The following is a 22,069-nucleotide window of genomic DNA, read 5'->3' as shown; positions in this document are numbered from 1 at the left end:
AGAGAGAGAGAGAGAGAGAGACAGAGACAGAGAGAGAGAGAGAGAGCAAAATAGACAGAGAGAGAGAGACAGAGAGAGACAGAGAGAGAGAGAGAGAGAGAAAAATAGACAGAGAGAGAGAGAGAGAGACAGACAGAGACAGAGAGACAGAGAGAGAGAGAGAGAGAGAGAGAGAGAGATGTGTGATTTCTATGCACATCTTTTGTAAGTTTTTTAAGAAAAACTGTTTTTTTTTGCAAACTCCATCAAAACTGTCCCCCTGCCCACAAGTCCGCCTGCCCACCAGTCCCCCTTTCCCACAAGTCCCACTGCCCACAAGTCCCCCTGCCCACAAGTCCCCGCTGCCCACAAGTCCCCGCTGCCCACAAGTCCCACTGCCCACAAGTCCCCCTGCCCACAAGTCCCCGCTGCCCACAAGTCCCCCTGCCCACAAGTCCCCCTGCCCACAAGACAGACGGTTCGAATCTTACCACAGATGAGAAATAAATATATAATTCAGATTTGAAATCACAGCTGTTAGTCTACATAAATATTTCTGCTGCCAATCAGGAGGCATTTTTTCACTCCTGTGTAGTTTATTGATATTAGTGATTTAATTATGTGCAAATTACGGCTACTCTAAACCTCTGTACTGTTTAAATTAACTTTACCGTGTTGACGTTATTGTATTTTATTCTGTTTTATTGTTTATTCTTTAGTTTATTAGAAGTCTTAATTAACTGTACTCATGATTACTCCATTACTTATTTAAAGGTCTGTGTTAAGGTGCTTCAGTGTGCAACAATAAAGAATAATAAAATGTTTTATCATCCTGGCTGGAAAGTGTGAAATAAACCATGACCAGTTTCTGCTATATAAAAGAATATAATTATAATTAAAACATAACATTTTCTATATATAATATTATATAATATATATATAAGTTTTATATTATTATAAAATATTAAATAAATATATAAATCTACAAACAAAACAGAAGAATACTGTGACATGTCTGTGACAAGTATAAAGATAAATAAGATAAATTAAAGGTTATACTGCTGTTTATCTGGTGTATGTTTTAATGGCGGTTTGTGTCATGAAATTAGTAAGAACATTTAGATATCCAGTTTCCTGTTATTATATATGATCAGATTATAAAGCTGCTGACTCAGCAGGTGTAGTACAGCTCAGTGTTAGTGTTAACTCGCTGCCAGTAAGTTTAATGTCACCTGTGAATGATTTGCAAAGATGAATGAACGCCTTTCTGTTTCTGTTTGATGGCAGTAAAATTTTCTTAGGGGATTAAACTTTATTTATGAAATGTCATGTGTGTTCATTATGTTCCTAAACACTTCACACCTCACTGTAGCTGGGAGTTGTATTGTACGTGATGGATCAGTGTCTTGCTGAAACTTGGACATCACAGCAAGGGAGATTTGCTACACTTTCAGACAGGACACAGAAGTCTATTTCTGTACTGCAGAACATTGTCAGGAACCAGTAATTATTATTTAGACTCTTATTGTGAAGAATCAAATTAGTAAAACTGCTGCTAAATGTAACAAAATAAATAAAAATCATATCACCTTTTATTAACATATGAAGTTTAATAATAACACTTACTATAGGAAAGAATAGAATAATATCCAGTCTATTCTTTTGGAATAATATTACACACACACACACACACACACACACACACACACACACACACACACACACACACACACACACGCACACACACACACACACCCTTTAACATCTCATTTAAATAACAAAAACAAGATTCTCTGTGTTTTTATATATGAACACTTTTATTTAGAAGAAGAAGAAGAAAAAGAAGAAGTCTTCAAACTTTCACATACAGAGTTTATACTCTTTAAAGAAAATGTAGAAAAAGAGCAAATATTCTGAAATATTTGTTTTAAAGATGAACAGGAATTGGTTTATCTCTCCCACCAGAAGAACTCGGCTGTAGAGAAACACAGACACATGTATATATAAGAAGCAGTTAGAGTTCATCATCACATACAGATAAACTGCAGCAGTTAACATTAACTTTATATCTTTATTCTTCTGATTTTAACCTTTTATTTAGCCGTTCTGGATGCCGTTAAGGGTTTCGTCCAATTGCATACATGTAAAATATTTAATGATGACCAAAATTGGAGAAAACGTAATTTTTTACTTAAATAAAGTTATATTCTTGACATGTATACAGTTTAGGATAATATAAATAAAAAAAACTAGATGATCAACAGAGTATTAAAAGCGAGAAGAGAAAATCATCTGGGTTTGATGTTAAATTGCACTAATGGTTTTAGGTGAATGAGAGCTTACATTTTCCTAAAAACCTCCTTAACTCGATTCTCCATAAGTCCAGAAACTTTATATTAAAGACTAAAAGTTAGCACAAGATTTTGAATCAGTAAATTATTTTGAATTTAACGTAAACACAAACTTACCATGTCCTCAAAGCTTTGGCCATGGTAGTAACTTTTAATTCCTGTTATACAGAGTTATACAGAGTTATAACGAGTTTATAAACCTTTACCTTTGCTGAGATCAGGAAGAAGGAAGTCCTTCACAATTTGTTCTTGTTTACTTCATGAGCAGAGAGAAATACATATTGTCCTTTATTATTGTTATTATTGTAAATAAAGTGTCACATACAGAAGACCGAAGACCTGCTCACCTCATTCTGTGTAGTCGGTCTGTTGGTCACATGAAGATACTGACGACAAAAACACATCTGACTCCGCAGAAGACTAGGCAGAGACTCGCGCATGCGCACAAACATCCAGGGGAGGAGTTTCGGATTCAGGCTTTTTGTTAAAGAGAAAAGTTCCAGAAAAAATGTAGGTTTGTTCCTAAATAACATGCTTCATTTGTTAATCAGTACATCAAATAAAATGTGGTCTGTGTGTTTGTGTGTGCGTGTGTGTGCGTGTGTGTGTGTGTGTGTGTGTGTGTGCGAGAGAGAGAGAGAGTCTGTTTCAAAATCAGAATCAGAATCATTGTAGGGCCTTTTTACCCCGGGTCACATCGTGTGTTGTCTCTGATCCAATAGCTATCTGATTTGTTCCATTTACATTAGGCCACATAAATGCGTCTCGGCGAATCGGATATCAATCCGATCTTTCTACTCCCACCCAAAATGCTAATATATTTTACCTCATTTTTGGGGTAATTGAAATGGAACACACTTTGGTGTATGCGGTTTTCAGAATGCAATCAAAAAGGAGACGAAAAAACTTGTTACGTTTATGCTACAAAAAACAGCATTTACATTTATTTGTTTCTGGCATGATGCACGACTCGCGAGTCACCTGCGAGTGACGTACTCTTTTTGGGAGGAGTATAGCACTGAGGTATGTGGCTTGAACAACCACATACATTTACACCTGTCCAGTTTCATCTGAAACGCGTCCCAGGCCACCTCCTGAAGGGGTTTGTACCATCGGATTTATATCTGTCTCCAAAACGTTTCAGAGGGTATTTAGACCTGGTATTTTTACCATTGGAAAGCTATCGGATCACAGAAAAAAAAGGAAATGACCAGGGGTAAAAAGCCCCTTTATCTCCCTGGAACTCTCCTAGGGAGAGGTAACTTAAACTGCATAGAACTTAAAAGATTAAAGGTTAATGAGACAAGGTAAGACAATAGACCTGTCCCACCACCCTGTCTGTATTTTAGTGGTGATTTAGAGAGAGAGAGGATAGAGCAGCTGGTGAAGCAGTGTTCTGTGTGGATATCAGAGTAGTGGGAGGTTAAAACCAACATAAAACCAGCTTTCCTTATGGCTGACTGCTAATTCCATTCTGTCAGAGATTCAAATATGCTTTAGGAAAACAACAGAACAGGAAAAGTATTACTTTAGACAATAATAAAAGAGCTTTGGTCCCATTTACATGTACAGACATTTTTATTAAGGGGAGTCTTTTGATTTTTGTTTATTTTATAAATAATTACTTTTACATAATTAACTTGTAATTAAATCTTTACATTTACAAAAACATTTAGTGAAGTATGATTTTGTTCAGTAGCTGCAATGAGTCATTTTGGTAAGAGAGACTGTTACAGTATATGTGTATTCATCATGTGGGAATGTCAGGATGTAAACAGTATGACTAAAAGATGTGGTGTTATAACCAGGATCAGTTGTTTTAAAATCTTGTTCACGTGCATAGGACAAAAACATCTCCTGAATTAGATCATGATCATTGGTCATGTCTGGTTTTGTCTTTGTCCCTGTTTTGTGTTTTTATTTAATAAACCCAGTTTATTTTAGCTATCCTGCACTTGGGTTTGTTTTAATCCCCAAATCACTGACAGAAAGATTCCGCCAGACCAAGACCCAGCAGGACAGCGTCAGCCTGAACCGGACTGTTGTTTTTTCTGTGTGTGACATCGGTCTGCGTTTGTTTCGGTGAGGGACGCCGCTCCGCTTCTGGTTTCCCGCGGGGGACGCCACCTCACTTCCTGCTTGTGGACGATGTCACAGCACGGTTTTGTTTTATTTTTATCAGTTTCCTACGACATCAAAATATGCGTCATATACTAAAACTGCGTTTTATTTGAAAGTAATCTTCAACCCAGCATCTTTTTACTTAAAGGTGAGGTCTCCGATTTTTGAAAGCCAATGTCGACATTTGAAATCACCAAAACAAACACACCCCTAACCCAAATGGGTCCCACCCCTGTATTTATAGCTCCACCCACACATACGTAACCCAGGCAAATAATGGAAAGAAATGTGTCTTTATCATAGCTGAAGGGAAGAACAATACGATTGTAGATAAACAAACAAGCAAAAATGACACACAAGTATAATCATATGAAGGACAAAGGCATATATTAGTTCTGTGTAACAAAGCAAAACCAACGTTACTCACCTATCGAGAAGGAAAAAAGCGTCTCGGCGTCTTAAGTAAAGTCGGCCACATATTCACAGGTCGGAGTTTCCCGAGTCGATAACTCCTGAGCTAAACGCTGTTACTACACAAAATGTGGTTGTAGCTGCCTCTCTACATTACTACGATAGAAAAGAGGTGTTATTTGTGTAGCACTTATGTATGTCGCTCTGGATAAGGGCGTCTGCCAAATGCTGTAAATGTAAATGTACTACATAAGACCGGAAGTGTAGAATAAGAGGAAGGGCAGAAGGAGTGGGATATTGGAACAAAAGGTAGACACTTTCATCATATTCAAGAGAAAGTAGGGCTAGAAAGAAGAAAGTTTGGCAACAGGAAAGATGTATTAATGTCAAGAATGTGTCTTGGACATTGTGCATTAAATTAGAGTTTGTATAAAATGGGAAACATGAAAATGGAAACTGTGATAAATGTGGTCAAGCAAAATCAGTAGAGCACATAGAGTGTGATGCATATGAAGGAGCAAGAATTAAACTAATTCAAGCTTTAAGATCGTTTGGTATAAATGATTTATCTCTTCAGGTTCTATTAGGAAATGAATCAAAACAGTCTAGGATATTCTATGGATTAGTTATTTTATTTTTGTATTTAAGACTGATCCATAGAATTTACCATATAGCTGTATCATTATTATTATCATTATTATTATTAGTTTTAATTAATTAATTTATTTTTTGTTTCAAACTTCACAACCATTCCCCAAACACTCCAGTCCAGTAAGTGGCGGTAAACGCACCTTAAGTTGGTTTGCCATCCGCCAATTAAAATCAAAAGAAGAAGAAGAGGGCTGGAGAAAAGGCGTGAAGGGCTGAACATGTGATGCTAATGGCTGCAGAAGGCAGGTGTCTGGGAAATTAATACAACAAGTGATTAGAGACGTGTTTCAGCGACATTGGAAAACTGCTCCTTACTCCAGTGGACCGCAGAGTTAGCACTGCCGAGTGTGTGTTAATTACCTCAGGAGAGCTGAGGACTGAGCTGAGAGAGCTAAGCTAAGCTAAAGTTAGCATTGCCGAGTGTGTGGTAATTACCTCAGGAGAACCGAGGACTGAGCTGAGAGAGCTAAGCTAAGCTAAAGTTAGCACAGCCGAGTCTGTGTAATTACCTCAGGAGAGCTGAGGACTGAGCTGAGAGAGCTAAGCTAAGCTAAAGTTAGCATTGCCGAGTGTGTGGTAATTACCTCAGGAGAACCGAGGACTGAGCTGAGAGAGCTAAGCTAAAGTTAGCACTGTAATTACCTCAGGAGAGCCGAGGGAGCTAAGCTAAAGTTAGCACAGCCGAGTCTGTGGTAATTACCACAGGAGAGCTAAGGACTGAGCTGAGAGAGCTAAGCTAAGCTAAAGTTAGCACAGCCGTGTCTGTGTAATTACCTCAGGAGAGCTGAGGACTGAGCTGAGAGAGCTAAGCTAAGCTAAAGTTAGCACTGCAGAGTCTGTGTAATTACCTCAGGAGAGCTGAGGACTGAGCTGAGAGAGCTAAGCTAAGGTTAGCATTGCCGAGTGTGTGGTAATTACCTCAGGAGAACCGAGGACTGAGCTGAGAGAGCTAAGCTAAAGTTAGCACTATAATTACCTCAGGAGAGCCGAGGGAGCTAAGCTAAAGTTAGCACAGCCGAGTCTGTGGTAATTACCTCAGGAGAGCTGAGGACTGAGCTGAGAGAGCTAAGCTAAGCTAAAGTTAGCACTGCAGAGTCTGTGTAATTACCTCAGGAGAGCTGAGGACTGAGCTGAGAGAGCTAAGCTAAGCTAAAGTTAGCACTGCAGAGTCTGTGTAATTACCTCAAGAGAACCGAACGGGAGGAGAGACGATGTTGCCTCCGGAGATTCAGCACTCACCTGCATTGAGGACAACAGCTATGGGATTCTGTGTGAACATCTCCATTGCTCCTTAGACCGTGAGGACGAGAGGTTTCTTCAGACTGGTAGGATTATCGAATCTCATTTCCATCTTAATTTAGCAAGCTCACGTATAAAACACTAAGAGTTCACTTTGGCTCGAGTTTACAACTTTAATCTAAACCATTCTTTTATATTTACTGTAATCCTATGTTCATATTTTTCCATTTAATTAATGCAAAAAGACTAAAATACATTTATTGTGTGTCATTTCTCTTTTGGTCAAACAGTACATTAGAAAGAATAATTACAAGTTAACTGGTAAGTTAAGGGGCATATTTTGAGTTATATGATTATGATTTCTGGGAAGATAAATAATAGTTTTAAAGGTGAGTGAGTTAGTGATAAAGGGGGAAATAGACATTAATAAATGACAACACGGACTCGTGCTGTTGTCTCTGAGACAGTCTGTATTAGCTGTATGATGTCTGTCATCAACAGATATTACTGAAATAACACAACTGGGAATAAATGAATACATCAGTACATTAAATCACATTAATGTGTCTGAAGTCAATAATACAAATACATCACTTCTATAACATTCATAACGTAACACCTTCCGTCTGTGTCCTCTTGCAACTGCAAAATGACTTTTCCTCATGATGTTCTTTTGTTCTTTTCATGATGTTCAGTTCTTTTGTGTTCAACATCAATTTGTTCTTCAGTAACTTTTTACACTCTTCATGAAAGAGAAAACAATTCAGAGTCCCAACTCGATGAAACACCATTTCAACAGTCTATTATAAAGCATTGAACTCGTTATGAAATACACAAAAAAACTTCATTACACATAACATTCACTTTGACATTGTACAACTTTACTCTTGTGTTCCACTGAAACCACTGTGATGATCTCATTTAGTTTTCTCCACCCTAATGTTTAGCATGCTAAGCATGCCGATTAGCATAGGTAACATTACAGTCTTTGTTTGGATCAAACTCCATGCTTTCGCATATATTCACAGAAATATCCGGTCTCATGACGACTATATCACTTTAACTCATGATGAAAATACACTGTTATGTATTTCATACCTGATAAAGGGAAAAAATAGACATTAATAAATGACAACACGGACTCGTGCTGTTGTCTCTGCGTCAGTCTGTATTAGCTGTAACACAGCACAAATTGCATCAGCCACACCCTGCAACCTTCGCGCTCCCCCTAGTGGACACTCCAAAAGAACACTTAAATCATAATGATTTTAACCTCTACAAGAGTCATACTTAAACCTAGACATTCACTTGTTTATGAATATTTCACTTCTCTATGATGTTTGTTTTTATCAGTTCCTGTTTTATAACAGGAAAGATGCTTTTCTTTTCTTTGTGTTTTTATTTAATGGAGTTCATTCTTATTCTGAATAGATTCATACATTTTTGCCAGTAAATCCTCTCAGATAATGAATAACAATCAGAGAGGATCAAACAGATTCAGATTCAACTCTACAGAATCTCAGAGTTCCAGGATCCTTCAGATAGACACTAATCATAGACCACCTGGATATTATATTCATCTGCCTTCTTTTTCTTCGTTTGTTACTCATGTTTTGTTTAAAACAAGCTGTCCTCCTTTCTCCAATCTCCTGGTCACTATAAACCTCTCCATTAATGGTGGACACATCTTGGTCTTGCAGGAGATTACTGATGGCCTCAGTCTCAGCACAGTTACCAGGTTTATGTAGAAAACCCTGGGGTCCAGGAAGTGAATAAAGCTGTTGGCAGTGTCCACAGGGTGGTTTCACATGGCTCATGTCCTCTACAGCAAACGCTTCACACCTCATTGTAGCTGGGAGTTGTATTGTGCATGGTGGTCCGGTGTCTTGCTGAAATGTGGACATCACAGCAGAGCAGACTTTGCGATGCCACACTTTCAGACAAGACACAGATGTCATGATCTCTCTCTCTCTGTCACCTCCACAGGACAGAGACGTGCCATAGTATCTGCGGTTATTATACTCACAGATACATATGACCCTGGAAATCAGTGGGTATCTGTCACCTTTTTTTCAAAACCACCTAATAATACAGACAGAATTTCCTTCACTGTGGTTTCATGTACTTGGCTGAAATACACTGTGAACTGAGAGGAAAACACACACATTACAAACTGCACAGAAAACATGAAGGTAATAAAAGTTCAAATAAAACTTCATTAAATAAAACAAATGTATTTAAAGTTATGAATAATCTGTTTACTAACAAGTTGCAGAAAGTAGGTTCTCTAACATGTCCATGCCATAAAATGTGTTGTGGCATGTATTCAGCAGCATGGATGTGACCTAAGAACAGGATGCTGTGTAGCATCTTGAGGAAAAATAAAAGAATATTATTGAATATTGTATGAGAGTTAAAGCAGTGATAAGAAGCAGTTTGGATGAGTGTTACATTCTCCACTGTGTAAATGTGAGCTAACAGACACTCTTCTGTCTGACAGTGAAGTAAAGTGACACCATGGCAGTGAGTCACCACAGAAAATTAATATGGGACTGAAGGATGAAAGTGTTGTTTAGATTTATTTGTTTTTAGTAAAATATGTGAAGACAAAACTAAATCAGATTATATCTGTTAATCTGAATGTCTGAGGCCTTTCTGCAGACTGTGGGTTCCTTCCTAGGACCAGTCTATTGTCTTTGAAGGCTTAAGGCTCACTTTGAGCCCGTCTGGTCAGCCTATGAGAAATTTCTGTTTTGAGTTTGCTCTGTTACTAGCGTTGACATCATTTAAAAAGAGTAGTAGATTTGCAGGCCCAGTGACCTTCTCCTGCTTTAGATTTGGTTTTGCCCCTGGTCATATTGTGCTGGAGGACAAACTACATTCTGAAGTTACCTTTCTTGAATGTTCATCTGATCGTCCTCCAGCTCTCCTCCCTTTCACCTCTTGATGCACCAGAACAGGTGAAGCTTCATCTCTTGTGTGCAGTCAGGGCCCTCAAAATCTATCCCATCAATTCCTCTTTTATAACAGGAAAGATGCTTTTTTTTAATCAGACACAGACAGGAGAGCAAATATTAATCATGTTTAGATTTTATTTAATGGAGATCATTCTTATTAACTTTCTGGCAAAATGTATGAATCTATTCAGAATAACAATCAGAGGATCAATCAGTTTCAGATTCAACTCTACAGAATCTCAGCTTCAGGATCCTTCAGATACACACTAATCCCAGACAACCAGGATATTATAATTATCTGCCATCTTTTTCTTCTTGTTTGTTACTCATGGTTTGATTAAAACAAGCTGTCATCCATTCTCCAATCTCCTGGTACTATAAACACCTCAGTGACAATGGAATGCTCAGACACACCTCCTTGGTCTTGCAGGCGATTACTGATTACTGACTCGTCCTCCACAGGAAATGCTTTACACCTCACTGTAGCTGGGAGTTTTATTGTACATGGTGGATTAGTGTGTTCCTCGAACCTGGACATCACAGCAGAGGAGACTTTGTGATGCCACACTTTCAGACAAGACACAGAAGTCATGATCTCTCTCTCTCTCTCTCTCTGTCACTCTCACAGGACAAGACACGCCATAAATAAATAAAACAAATTTATTTCATGTTTACTTCTGGCTCTGTGTAACGTGAAATTCTTGAAGGCAGCTCGAATGTATGAAGTCCAGAGATAGCAGACCAGTGACAGCAGATAATGGGCAAAAATTTCAGGGTGGAGCTATTTATACTTTTCGGCTCCGTCGTCTGGGTGGCGAGACATTTTTCATGTCCTCATTTGACTCCTCTCACGTTTTCATTGATGTAGAAATGCTAAGCCATTGGTGCGTTTTAACTTTTGAAAAATTGCATCCTCTGAATGTTTTTTTTTACCTCCCTGTTGTCTTTGGGTCAATTTGACCCAGTTTTAAAGGGTTAATGTGTCGTAACTTGGGTTCTCACTCCTCCTTGAACTGCCACCTTATTGTGGTGGAGAGGTTTGCGTGCCTGAATGATCCTAGGAGCTATGTTGTCTGGGGCTTTTTGCCCCTGGTAGGGTCTCCCAAGGCAAACAGGTCCTGGGTGACGGCCAGACAAAGAGTGGTTCAAATCCCCCTTATGAGGAACTTAAAACCAAGGTCTGTGATGTCGCCCGGTATGGTGCAACAGTGAACCCACCCTGTAGCCAGGCCCGGGGTTGGCCGGGTCTTACACCACCGGGCCCAGCTGGGCTCAGCCCGATGGAGCGATGTGGGGCAGAGCTCTTGTGGGCCCACCACCTGCAGGAGGAACTGTAAGGGGCCGGTGCATTGTGGATTGGTTGGCAGTCGAAGGCGGGGGCCTCGGTGACCCAATCCCCGGACACGGAATCTGGCTCTAGGGACATGGAATGTCACCTCGCTGGGGGTGGGGTGGGGGGTGTTCCGGGCATGCCCCACCGGGAGGAGGCCCCAGGGAAGACCTAGGACATGCTGGAGGGACTATGTCTCTCGGCTGGCCTGGGAACGCCTCGGTATTCTCCCGGAAGAGCTGGAGGAAGTGTCTGGGGAGAGGGAAGTCTGGGCGTCCCTGCTTAGACTGCTACCCCCACGACCCGGCCCCGGATAAGCGGTAGAAGATAGATGGATGGATGGAACTTGGGTTCTCTTCCATACGTTTACCTGAAATTTACTTTGTGCATTATTTATTATAATTAAAATTAATTATTAATTTTACTATTTTAACTATTAATATAACTTGTATAAATTAATTATATACGTTCTTGTTGACTTGTGTATTCATAAAATAATTTTATACATTAATAATAAATACATTTTATTTATTAATTTTATAACACATTAATATATTATAAATTAATTTTATAACACCTGTTTGCCACATTTAGTGGGGCAATGGGTCACACTCTTGCCCTTCCCTTCTACACACACACACACACACACATAATGTCCACTAATAGACACACACACACACACATACAGGTGTATTTGGAACAATCCTGGTGATTTTCAGGCAAGTATGTATGTGCCTGACAGCTTTATCCCACTTGCAGTCTGTCCAAAATGCTGCGGCTCGACTCTTGCATGGGGTAAAAAAAAGAGGGAGTACATTACTCCTATATTATGCTCACTACATTGGTTGCCTGTTTGTTTTAGAGTGGATTTTAACATTTTTGCTCCTTGTTTAGAAATCTCTGAATGGTTTGGCCCCCCTTATCTTAGTGAGTTACTGAGTATCAACCCACTAAATTCCTTCAGTCTTCCAACCAGGATCTATTGTTTACCCCAAGGTCGAGGCTTAAGTGCAGGGGAGATTGTGCTTTCTGTATTGCTGCCCCCAGGCTCTGGAACGCCTTGCCACTGTCCATTAGACAAGCCTCTTCTCAATATTTTTAAGTCCAGGCTAAAGACATTTTTATTTTCAAAAGCGTATAGCTGATGGGATATTTGTAGGATTTTTATCATTTTTCTGTTTGTTGTGTTTCTTTTTAATGACCTATTGGGAAGCACATCGGTTGATGGAAGTACCACAAGCATCAGGTTAAGTAGAGCGAGCAAACAGGACACATTTTACAGGAGAAGTAGTGAAGGAAGTTACCAGAATGCTATTAGGTAAATGAAAAAGATCTTGGACTCATGTCTCACACTGTAAAGTAGTTCCACCACCTGCAGGGATAGACTAGGACACACGGACCAGTAAGGAGCCCAGGGAGGAACCGAAGGCAGTAGGCCTCGGGGGTCAACCCGGTGGTGAAGATTTCCTCATAGAATTCCCCTTTTAGTAGCTTATCCCCACCTAACTGGTCCTTAGGTGTCATAACACTACAGATTAGGGAAAGTAAACATCGCATTCTATAAACAACCATCTAACCTCAGATTACACAAACTAACAAAAACACATTTTATTCTTCTGTACAACAATTTGTAAAAAAGGCGAGCGAGAGGAACAAAGTCAGCACAAGGTCACATAGTCACTGGTCATTTTAATAGGAACACCTGTACACCTGCTCATTTATGTGTTCTTGTCCAGTCAGCCAATCATGTGGCAGCTTGTAAATCCAGGCAAAGAACTTCAGTTCATGATCCTATCAAAGATCAGAGTGAGGAGATCGAATCTCAGTGAGATCTTCATGGGCCACCTTCTTTTTAGCTATATCTGTTCAGTTTGTGTGTTTCTGTGCTGACTCACTACACACACACACACACACACACACACACACACCCCAAATAAGAAAAGATGCACAACCTTTCAATCCATATCATCTAGAGACTGTGCTTTGATTCTCTCCGTATCTTTACAGAAGGGGCGCCAATAATGTGAGTGCCCGTGTGTGTGTGTGTGTGTGTGTGTGTGTGTGGTTCCACTTCAGCACCTCATCCTGCTTATAAGTATATATCATCCCACTTTATAAATAGGTCAGAGATTCCTGAGGATATTTACATACAGAGGGAATTCCTATAGGACTTTATCAGAACCAGAAGATGTAAGTGCTTTCATAAAATGTAAGAGGTCTACCTATAGTGTGTTATTTTTTATATAGAGTTTGTGTGATATTTCCGTTTATATTACTTTGGGTTGGGTTTTCTGTTGTTCCCAACAGATTTGTATGGTAATGTCTGTCTCTTGGAGCCTCCTGTCCCAACAGAACCCCAGACAGTTGTAAGTCACCTACTCGATACACCATAAATGATGACAAATAGTATTATAAAGTGTACTTTATGGAATGCTCATCTTTACAGGATGATGAAGAAACCGTTTCTGCTGCCACAAAGAGGCCTACTGAGGTAATGTTAATATTATGCGAGTTACTATGATAACTGACTCTGAGTACAAGTTTTCTCTCTTTCAGAAATGGGCTTGACTTAACCTGCTTTCTCGGGTTTAACATACCTCCCTTTCTGAAACGGAAAACCCACAGTTTCCCTCATTTCAAGGTTGACATACTCAGAGATTTTACATAACCTCCTTTCTGAAACAGTATTGAATTGATCCTCTTTAACAAAGCCACTAAGATAGTCAGTGCCCAGGAACAGGGAGACTTACCAGAGTAAGGCCAAACAGATACTGGAACAGGTGAGTGGAACTGTATTAACATACTGGTTTAATTAGGCTTTTAACCTCAGTGTCTACTTTGTGCTGATGATCTTAAAGCTGTAATATTGATTATGCCTCTTTACTATGAGGCAAAATGATCACTAACACAATTTACACACATTCGTTCTGCCTATTTCAGCTCCACTTCCTGTTAAGAGTTAGCGTTACTACCTTAAAGTTTATTACCGTCAGCAATTTGAAGAAGAATTACAATTATTAACAAGTGTCACGTCACATTCTTTAATCTGTTTTTACCTACTTTTAATGTTTATTAAATAATTTCCTGTTGTCTTATGCACTTTCTCTTTATTCTCTCCAAGTTAATGAGAAAAATCTCATCTTGTGTTGGTGAGAAAGTGTAAAGAAATGTAAACTCGCATCACTAACACTGGAGACTCCTTCACTACATCACACACACACACACACACCACTAACACTGGAGACTCCTTCACTACATCATACACACACACACACACCCACACACACACACATGCACATAACCATCATCAACCAGAACCCACAAGACATTTTTTTGAATTATATGGTGAATCCTCCAGTTTGTTGCCAGTTAATTATGGGGTTCCTCAAAGATCAGTTCTAGGATCTTTGCTTTTCTCAATATACATTCTTCCCTTAAGGAACATCATTAGAATGCATGGGATTAGTTTCCATTGTTATGCTGGTAATACACAGTTATATATCTCATCAAAATCAGATGAAATATCTAAATTGTCTAAATTAAGTGAGTGCTGCTAATTGAATGAACTTAGAATTGATTACAAACTGCTGCTATGTATGTTCAACGCTCTTAATGGTTTAGCTCCCATTTATCTAACTATGTTTTCTAATGTCTACACACTCTAGTCAGGCACATAATACATCCCATAATCCTGTGCTCTAGTACATCTGAACAAATGCACATTATCATCTAGTGCTTGCTAATATTATGAACAGCAGCTACACTAATTCCTGTCCACTGCTTCTCTCTTTATACCCATCCCGAGGCATCCAGAAATTGTACCAACTCCGACTGTCTTATGTGCGATGAAGATTTTGGACCTTCACTGAGATGAGGCCAACCATGTGAGGATCCTGAGACATTCATGGACTTTGCTTCATGAAATATTTGGACATACTAAGAGGAAATGCCAAATCCATGTGGTCTTTGAGGACAACCACCTCCTCATCAATACAACATTTGTCGGACTATATATTTTCACACCGTCAGTGTCACCCAAATGAGGATGAGCTTCCCCCTTGAGTCTGGTTCCTCTCAAGGTTTCTTCTTTTACCATCCAAGGGAGTTTTTCCTTGCCACTGCTGCCTGAGTCACCTCAGACTTGCTCATTGGGGATAAATACAAATAAATTTAAATATATCTAATAAACTTTTTTTTTTTTTTAGAATTTTTTAGAATGATTATTAGGATATTTTTTATTATATTAATCTTTATATTAATCATAATATTATCCTTTTGTTTTAAGTTTATGTTCTGTAAAGCTGCTTTGAGACAATGTCAGTTGTTAAAAATGCTATACAAATAAATTTAAATTCGGATTAGAATTTAGATAGCTGTTGAGTGTCAGGGCAAATGAGTCTTGGAGAGTCTGAATGGAAGAAGACTGAAGCTTGTCAGAGAGGAGGTTGAAATCTGTCTGTGCTGTCGAAATGGAAAATGCTGAGCAGTGTGTCCAATTCTTCCAGGAAGTCTCCTAGGGGACCTTCATAGATGTGTATTTATTAAGAAATATAGTTTTTGAAGCCAATTACCCAGGATTTTCTCTTGGATTTTACATCTTCATGCTTAGTTTGGTCTCCGGAGTTTGTTTTAGGTAAGACAAGGAATAACACCAGTTCATTATAACAAATGCAGACATCCATTTTTTTTTGTAAACTGTTTCTTGGTTTGACCATAAAAATACTGCTCTTTCATCAGTCGTAAGATGAGTTAAACATCGGCAGACCAAGAGCCATGTTATAATAAAAGAGCTGTGAATGTATACATCATGAGAAAGCAAAAATATATCATATCATGTTATATATATATATCACCATCAAATTGTCTCTTTCATCAAATAAATATGGAAAAATATAACAATGTGTTTTGCCTACACTGAAAGATGTGAACAAACACAACCACCTTTAAACAAGCCAAAAAACATATTTATTCACTGCACTTTAGAGACTTGACATGAAGCTGGCATTGAGTTACTTGTAGACATTTAATTATATTTAATTGATCACAAAGAAAGTATTTTTCAGTGTAATTACTTACACTTATTACTTCAGTGTAAAAGCAAAGCTGTGTATTGTGATGTTTTTATGTAACTTTTAAATTCAAATGATTTTTATTCAGTGTACAACGTTAAAATTGTTAATATCACTCAGACTTTACTGAACATATAAATCACACATTAATTATAAAAAGAGACAGAAGCAGCTTTAGGTTTTAGCAAATAATTAACTCTACTATAATTAACTAGTAATTAGTTAATGATTAACTCTATATCTAACTATAATTATCATTAACTGATACATATGCTTTAGGCCGAATGGAATTATGAAGTATGATTTTTGTTTATTCACTCAGGCGTAGGCTTCTTCCTCTTCTTCTGTGAATCCACTTTGAACAGCTGCTTGAATGCTCTTTATCTCTTCTGGAGATGCAGCAGGGAGAATGGCGAGCAACTCTTTATCAATCTTCTCCAGTCTTGCAAGACTTTTCTCTTCAAACTCCTTCTTGTTCTTGAGAACAAGGACTAAGATGGCTTTCTGAGCCCCATCACAGGCGTTCCGTAACTGATCAACCTCAAACTGAAACTCTGGCTTTTCCTTGTCCATGGCCATCAGTTTTCCCAGAGAACTGACACGGTCCATGATGTGCTTGGTGGAAACCTCAGTGTAGGTTGTAGAGATCATGTTGACAAGGTTGGCGATGTTAGTGGCTTGAAAGGCTTGATTGTAGAGCATATCTTTGGAGAAGAGCTTTGCATTGTAGGAAAGTTTCTGTGTCTTCTCAGATGTAGAAACAAAATCTTTAAGGGTTCTGTTCAGACTGGTTTTCACAATGTTGGACACCATCTGAAAGAAGCGCACCATCTTCTCCCACTGCTCCTTCACTCTCCCCATGGCATCCATACCCTTAGCCAACATTTTTATAGTGGTGTTAAAGTCTATCTCTTTGAACTCACACTTCCTCATGGTGATCAGGATGTCAGTCAGCTCCTTTTGGTTCTTCTCCATGTTCTCTACACTCTTCTCATAAATCTCTCTGGTCTTGTCCAGCTGAGTGCGGCTCTGCTCTATGCGGAACCTGGCATTATCTGATGCCCTTTGTGAAGCTTTTACCTTCCCAGATTTACTTTCTTCTTTATACATCATTGGTGGTGTTGGAGTCAGAGCAGGAGAATTTGTGACAGATTTACTTTTGCTGTCAAAACTGCGAGCTGATTCATTCAGGTTTCTGATCAGTTTAATCATCTCATTTGTTTTGGCTTCTTCCCATTCCCCTTCTGGTGTATACTTTGCTAGTTCTTCACAGATCTCAATGCCTTTGGTACAGATGTTTTGAGCTTCCTCTTTTGCTGTGCAGTTTTGGCATTTTTTTAAACTCTCCTTGATTCGATTGAACTGATTTTGCTGAAAAATTGTCTTTGTAGTTTTGTGTTTTTGATCATACAAATCTTTCCAGTTAATTGTGTTTTCAATCACAAACTCTTGAATTTTCTCTGTGCATTTCAGGATTTCTGCAGATTTACTATAAATATTAATTTCATCAAAGCAACCTTCAGCTTCAGGTTTTCCACTTTTTGACTTTTTCTTTAGGAAATTTAATGAACATATTTCAGATCCTATGGACGCTATTCCATTAATAAGAGTTGTGAAGCCCTCGGTTATGCCTTCAACCAAATCCATTCCTATCATTTCCCATCCACTGGGCAGTGAAGCCATTGCTTTGCCGTAACTTTCATGGGCTTCATTCAGTTGCTTTTCCATGTCCTTAATTGCCTTCTCTGAGCGTTTAGCAGCTTCTTCTGATGACTGTTTTCTCAGTTTGGCTTCATCCAGTTTGATCTTAATAGCATCCAGCTCCTCTCCATAAAAGTGCTCAGCATTTACGCATGCTTCCAGCAGTTCTTGGATAATGTTGATGACATCAGTGAATTGTTTTTCTGTTGAATTGGCCAGCTCAAGGCACTCATCTGCAACAACACAGATGTTCTCCAGCTGGTCCGGGAGGTGAGCTTCAACAACCTCATCGCTGCCTTGGAACAGGATCTTCACAGCTGTCTTCATGTAATCAGGAACTGCCATGGTGTGGAGTCTAATCTGATCCATGTTCTTATGGGCCTCGTTGAAAGCCCACCAGCCTGAGTTACACACCTGCATGAGGCAGGCACGAAATGACTCTGGGTATCTGATGAACTTGTAGCCACCATCAGGTCTGTTCTTGTTTATGGAGAAATCTGTATTGGAGGAGATGAAGACCAGCTCTCCCAGGATGGCAATGGAGAGAGGAGCAGGAGTCAGATACTCCTCCCAGTTGGCATACGGCTGCATCACAAGCTTAGTTTGGTTCCTCATCTCCTCAGCTGTGGTGAGGCTTTGAGTTTTCTTTGCAATTTGCAAATCCATGACTTCCTTGTTTTTACTAAAAACAAAGTAAAATTAGTGAATAAAAAATGTATATCATGAAAAAAATGGATACAAAACAATTTTTTGATAATCCCTACAATATAACATCTCTACAATATATTCAGAATGAAAGATGAACTTTCTGTACATATTTTAAAGTAAATTTTAAAAATCTCATTTACATAAGTATTCAATCAAGTTTCTTACTGCAATTGGCAGGAAATCCATGTTACCTGCCATCTTTCACTTTTCACATTGATGTTCTGTTGTTTTTCTATGTTCATGGTATGTAATGGTCTCTTTGGTCAATGATAATTCATTTTTATTTTCTGAAGTATAGTCAGAGATCAATGCTAATGGACCAATGGGTGCTATTCAATCCCATGTCCTATAGCAGGTCCTCCTGTGTCATGTCTACATTATAAGAGGACACTACATGTATCTCCACAAGGTTTTGTCATGTAAAATAAAATGGCCATTTTCAAATAGTAGATTTCCTTTGGCAGCCAGCAGAGGGCGGAAGCAGTGCTCAGTGAGAGCACCTTGCCCGGAATACACCAGGCTGATTAATCTGGATTGCCTGCCCCTGACAAGCAGGATAGTTAAGTCCAGCCCAAGACTAGTACATTTGTAGAGGTATAATCGAGACTTTCGTTGCTTTTGGTACAATAAAGTATGGAAATTAAAAGAACTGAAAAAACAGCAAGAAGTAATTTATATGTGAAAATTAAGGTGTGATGAAGAAAGTGGCAGATTCTAAGTCAAGCAAATAAAACAGGATTGAGAAGATAGGAAAACCCTTAAGATTAAAATATGCCTGAAGAGGTCTGTTATAACCTGTACAACAATCATATTTCTACTGATGTTCACTGGGTATAATTTTTTTGCCACTCATACTTTCTCTGATACTGAAATAGATCAAATGTGCAAGTGAGTTAGTCATTAAAATCTTAGGTGTACAATAAAATCTGTACCTTGATATCTTGGTAGTTTTTAGTGAAGATGTGGACGAGTTTCTCCGTCAGCTCTGTCTACAAAAATGCAGTACAGGTAAGAAAACTCAACAATCACAGAGAAATTTATAGCCTGTGGAATCTCCTCCCCGTTTGGAGCTTCAGGCCCCATGAGGTGATGCAGCAGTTTAAAAGGAGGCTTATCTTTAAACTGAGCTGGAAGAAGATACAACAGCTTACTACTGTACAGACGGTATGATTTCACTCTTAAAACAATAACCTACACTTCATACTGAGCAAAATATAAATAACATTTGGAAAAATAATGGAGGTTATGTTATTGTATTAAATTTAATGAAAGTACTTTATTATTATTATTATTATTATAATAATTGTTGTTGTTGTCTTAAGGTACACATGCTGGTCCTGTAAATGATTGTTTTCTGTTTCAGATGAACATGGCTCAGAACTATTCATCAGAGTAAGTTAAATACCAGTAATGACATTATACATTATTTATTCTAAATAATAGTCAGTTTGGTCTTGTTTTCTTGCCTGTGATTTATATTTGTGTCTACAGAGTTGTGCTGAAGAACACAGCTGAAGCTGTTCTCGTACCACTGAAAGGTGGGGTCTCCTCCCTGAATGAAGTCTATAAGGCTCTTATTGAGGCAGATGTGGATCCTGTAACTGGGAAATGCTCCAACTACAACTACATCAGACAGCAGATAGAACAGGCTCATCAGCTCCTGAAGCAGTCAGAACAGGAAGCCAGTTCAGGGTTAAAGAGTCTGGATGAAAACTTAGAGAGACTGATACAAGAAGAATGGAAACTCGAGAAGGAGATGAAGGACACAAAACTAACCTTAGACAACTTTAGAGAAAAGAAGGAATCAAATGAAAAATTGCTCAGAGAATCTCAAGGAGCTGTGGAGCAGACCAGGAGAAATCTGAATTCAGCAATAAACACACTTCAGGCTCAGCAGAAAAGGAAACATGATGCTGAAATTGTCACAGGTGTTGGGGCAGGACTGTTAGTTATACCAATCATTGGATGGATTGTAGGTAAGAATTACAGCATACAAATAAAAATAATGACATCTGAACTGTTTCATCATCATAACCTTCATGTGAGTGTCTGTTCTGACTCTGTAGTTTGTTTCTTCAGGTCCTGCCATGATGATTGGTGGTGGAGTTGAACTGGATCAAGCAAACAAAGCTGTCCAAGTGGCTCAAGAGGAGGTGAGAAAGTCTGAGAATGAAGTGAGAAACTATGAACTTAAAGTATCTCACTATGTGTCTAGGATTTCCCAGACCGAACGTGACATCAGTCAGAAAAATGTCCAGCTAAATCAGATACGTGAAGGAATCGAGAAGGTGAAGAAGCAGAGTCAGTCTGTAGCTGAGTTCCAGGGGAAAGTGAGAGAAGCTGTTCATCTTCTGGGTGTCCTCAGAGGGAGGGTCAGTGTGGCTGAACATCAGACTCGCAGATTCATCCTCCAGGAGCCTGTGATGAAGGTGATGGAGGATGTGATGAAGGCCATAGAGCAGATCACAGGGAATGAGCTAATCTATAACAATGACCTGCCAAGTCTCATCAATCAGATGAAGGAGAAAAACCAACGTCTGGCAGCCATCTGTGCCTAAGAGAACAAACCAGTCCTAACAGGATTTGTTGATTTCATGTATTATTGATAATAGAAAAATATCAAAGGCTTTAACGTTCATCTCTGTTCTGTACCGTGTTCCATTGTACACAATTAAAACTTCTTTTAAAATCCCAAATCTATCTTTTCTTTATTTCAATAATTATCAATATAAAGAAAATGTAAATTAAGTCACATAATTAATATTGAACTTTCAGCTACTGGCAATTGTGTGTAAGCACCTGAGGGTTAGAATAATAAACATAGGGAATTAGATGGAGTAGATGGGACACCGTTTAAGACTCTTTGCTGTTGAATGTAATAAAATGATTTTAAAATAACACATTGAAAGACTTATACAATGATATATGAATAAGAAGATGATGAGCAGTGAGTCCAATATATCAACAGTAATGTACTGAATAAATAGTGCTCTTAAATATCACAATAATAACAGCACATTAGGTTTAAATTGACTGCATGGCTTCCAAACTTAATATTTGGCAGTGCATTAAAAAGTGCTGAATCCAGCAGGTCCTCTTATTTTATCTATTTCATATCATGCTTCAACAGTTACTCGTGCACAACTTAATGAGGCCATGAGACTAATATAAGGTCATGAAATTGCAATGTGATTTCTTTAGAAATTTTGGTCCATGATGATGCTCCATGTGACAGAATGGGAACCAGCTGTGGTATTGTGCATCAAGCAGATGTATTTGATATGAAGATGATTTGCTGCTCTACCTAAATGTACAAAGTAGTTACTGTGATACTGTAGTCTGATTCAGTAGTGGTTGTCCTGGATGGATGCTACTGTAGCTACTGTAGTTTGAGTATTATTGTGTATTTCTGTATGTGAGTTACCGAGGGTCTGTCAGCTCTAACTAGTCTGGTTATTCTCAGTTGACCTTTTTCATTAACTCATTTCTGTCTGCAAAACTGCCGCTTACTGGATTGTACCACTGAAAGATCTTGTGTCATCTCCTGCAGTG

The 22,069-nt window shown here is 38.7% G+C and overlaps 2 protein-coding genes and 2 long non-coding RNA genes across 5 annotated transcripts; 2 read left to right on the top strand and 2 right to left on the bottom strand.

Moving 5' to 3' along the window:
- Window positions 1–1,775: 1,775 nt before the first annotated feature.
- Window positions 1,776–3,090, bottom strand: LOC113640154. 2 transcript variants are annotated; one of them, XR_003439987.2, is made up of 3 exons: window positions 2,678–3,072; window positions 2,537–2,586; window positions 1,776–1,954 (listed from the first exon to the last, which is right to left on the bottom strand). It is a non-coding gene; the product is annotated as an uncharacterized LOC113640154 (long non-coding RNA). The 2 variants fall into 2 exon arrangements; XR_007143513.1 differs by having other exon boundaries at window positions 1,776–2,586; window positions 2,678–3,090.
- A 3,462-nt stretch (window positions 3,091–6,552) lies between these two features.
- LOC113640153 lies at window positions 6,553–14,835 on the top strand. Its single transcript, XR_003439986.2, has 4 exons — window positions 6,553–6,838; window positions 13,162–13,229; window positions 13,347–13,405; window positions 13,486–14,835. It is a non-coding gene; the product is annotated as an uncharacterized LOC113640153 (long non-coding RNA).
- A 1,591-nt stretch (window positions 14,836–16,426) lies between these two features.
- Window positions 16,427–19,568, bottom strand: LOC113640146 (myosin-2 heavy chain-like). Its single transcript, XM_027142517.2, has 2 exons — window positions 19,450–19,568; window positions 16,427–18,491 (listed from the first exon to the last, which is right to left on the bottom strand). Exon 2 carries the CDS (start codon window positions 18,473–18,475, stop codon window positions 16,427–16,429), a length of 2,049 nt encoding a protein of 682 aa, XP_026998318.2. The 5' UTR covers window positions 18,476–18,491; window positions 19,450–19,568.
- On the top strand, window positions 18,632–21,213 carry LOC113640147. Its single transcript, XM_027142518.2, has 4 exons — window positions 18,632–19,681; window positions 19,881–19,909; window positions 20,009–20,493; window positions 20,597–21,213. Exons 1-4 carry the CDS (start codon window positions 19,478–19,480, stop codon window positions 21,073–21,075), a joined length of 1,197 nt encoding a protein of 398 aa, XP_026998319.2. The 5' UTR covers window positions 18,632–19,477; the 3' UTR covers window positions 21,076–21,213.
- The last annotated feature ends 856 nt before the right edge of the window (window positions 21,214–22,069 follow it).

Source organism: Tachysurus fulvidraco, chromosome 7, assembly GCF_022655615.1.
Source record: "Tachysurus fulvidraco isolate hzauxx_2018 chromosome 7, HZAU_PFXX_2.0, whole genome shotgun sequence".
In the NCBI taxonomy this organism is placed as follows: Eukaryota; Metazoa; Chordata; class Actinopteri; order Siluriformes; family Bagridae; genus Tachysurus; species Tachysurus fulvidraco.
This window is presented reverse-complemented; position numbering and strand designations above follow the sequence as displayed.

Bases quoted from the DNA above. Each gene is read 5' to 3' on its own strand.
- LOC113640147 (XM_027142518.2), top strand. From the start codon at position 19,478: ATGTGGACGAGTTTCTCCGTCAGCTCTGTCTACAAAAATGCAGTACAG. The intron at 19,682-19,880 runs GTATGATTTCAC...TTTCTGTTTCAG, and splicing joins AGCTTACTACTGTACAGACG to ATGAACATGGCTCAGAACTA. The intron at 20,494-20,596 runs GTAAGAATTACA...TTGTTTCTTCAG, and splicing joins AATCATTGGATGGATTGTAG to GTCCTGCCATGATGATTGGT.
- LOC113640146 (XM_027142517.2), bottom strand. From the start codon at position 18,475: ATGGATTTGCAAATTGCAAAGAAAACTCAAAGCCTCACCACAGCTGAG.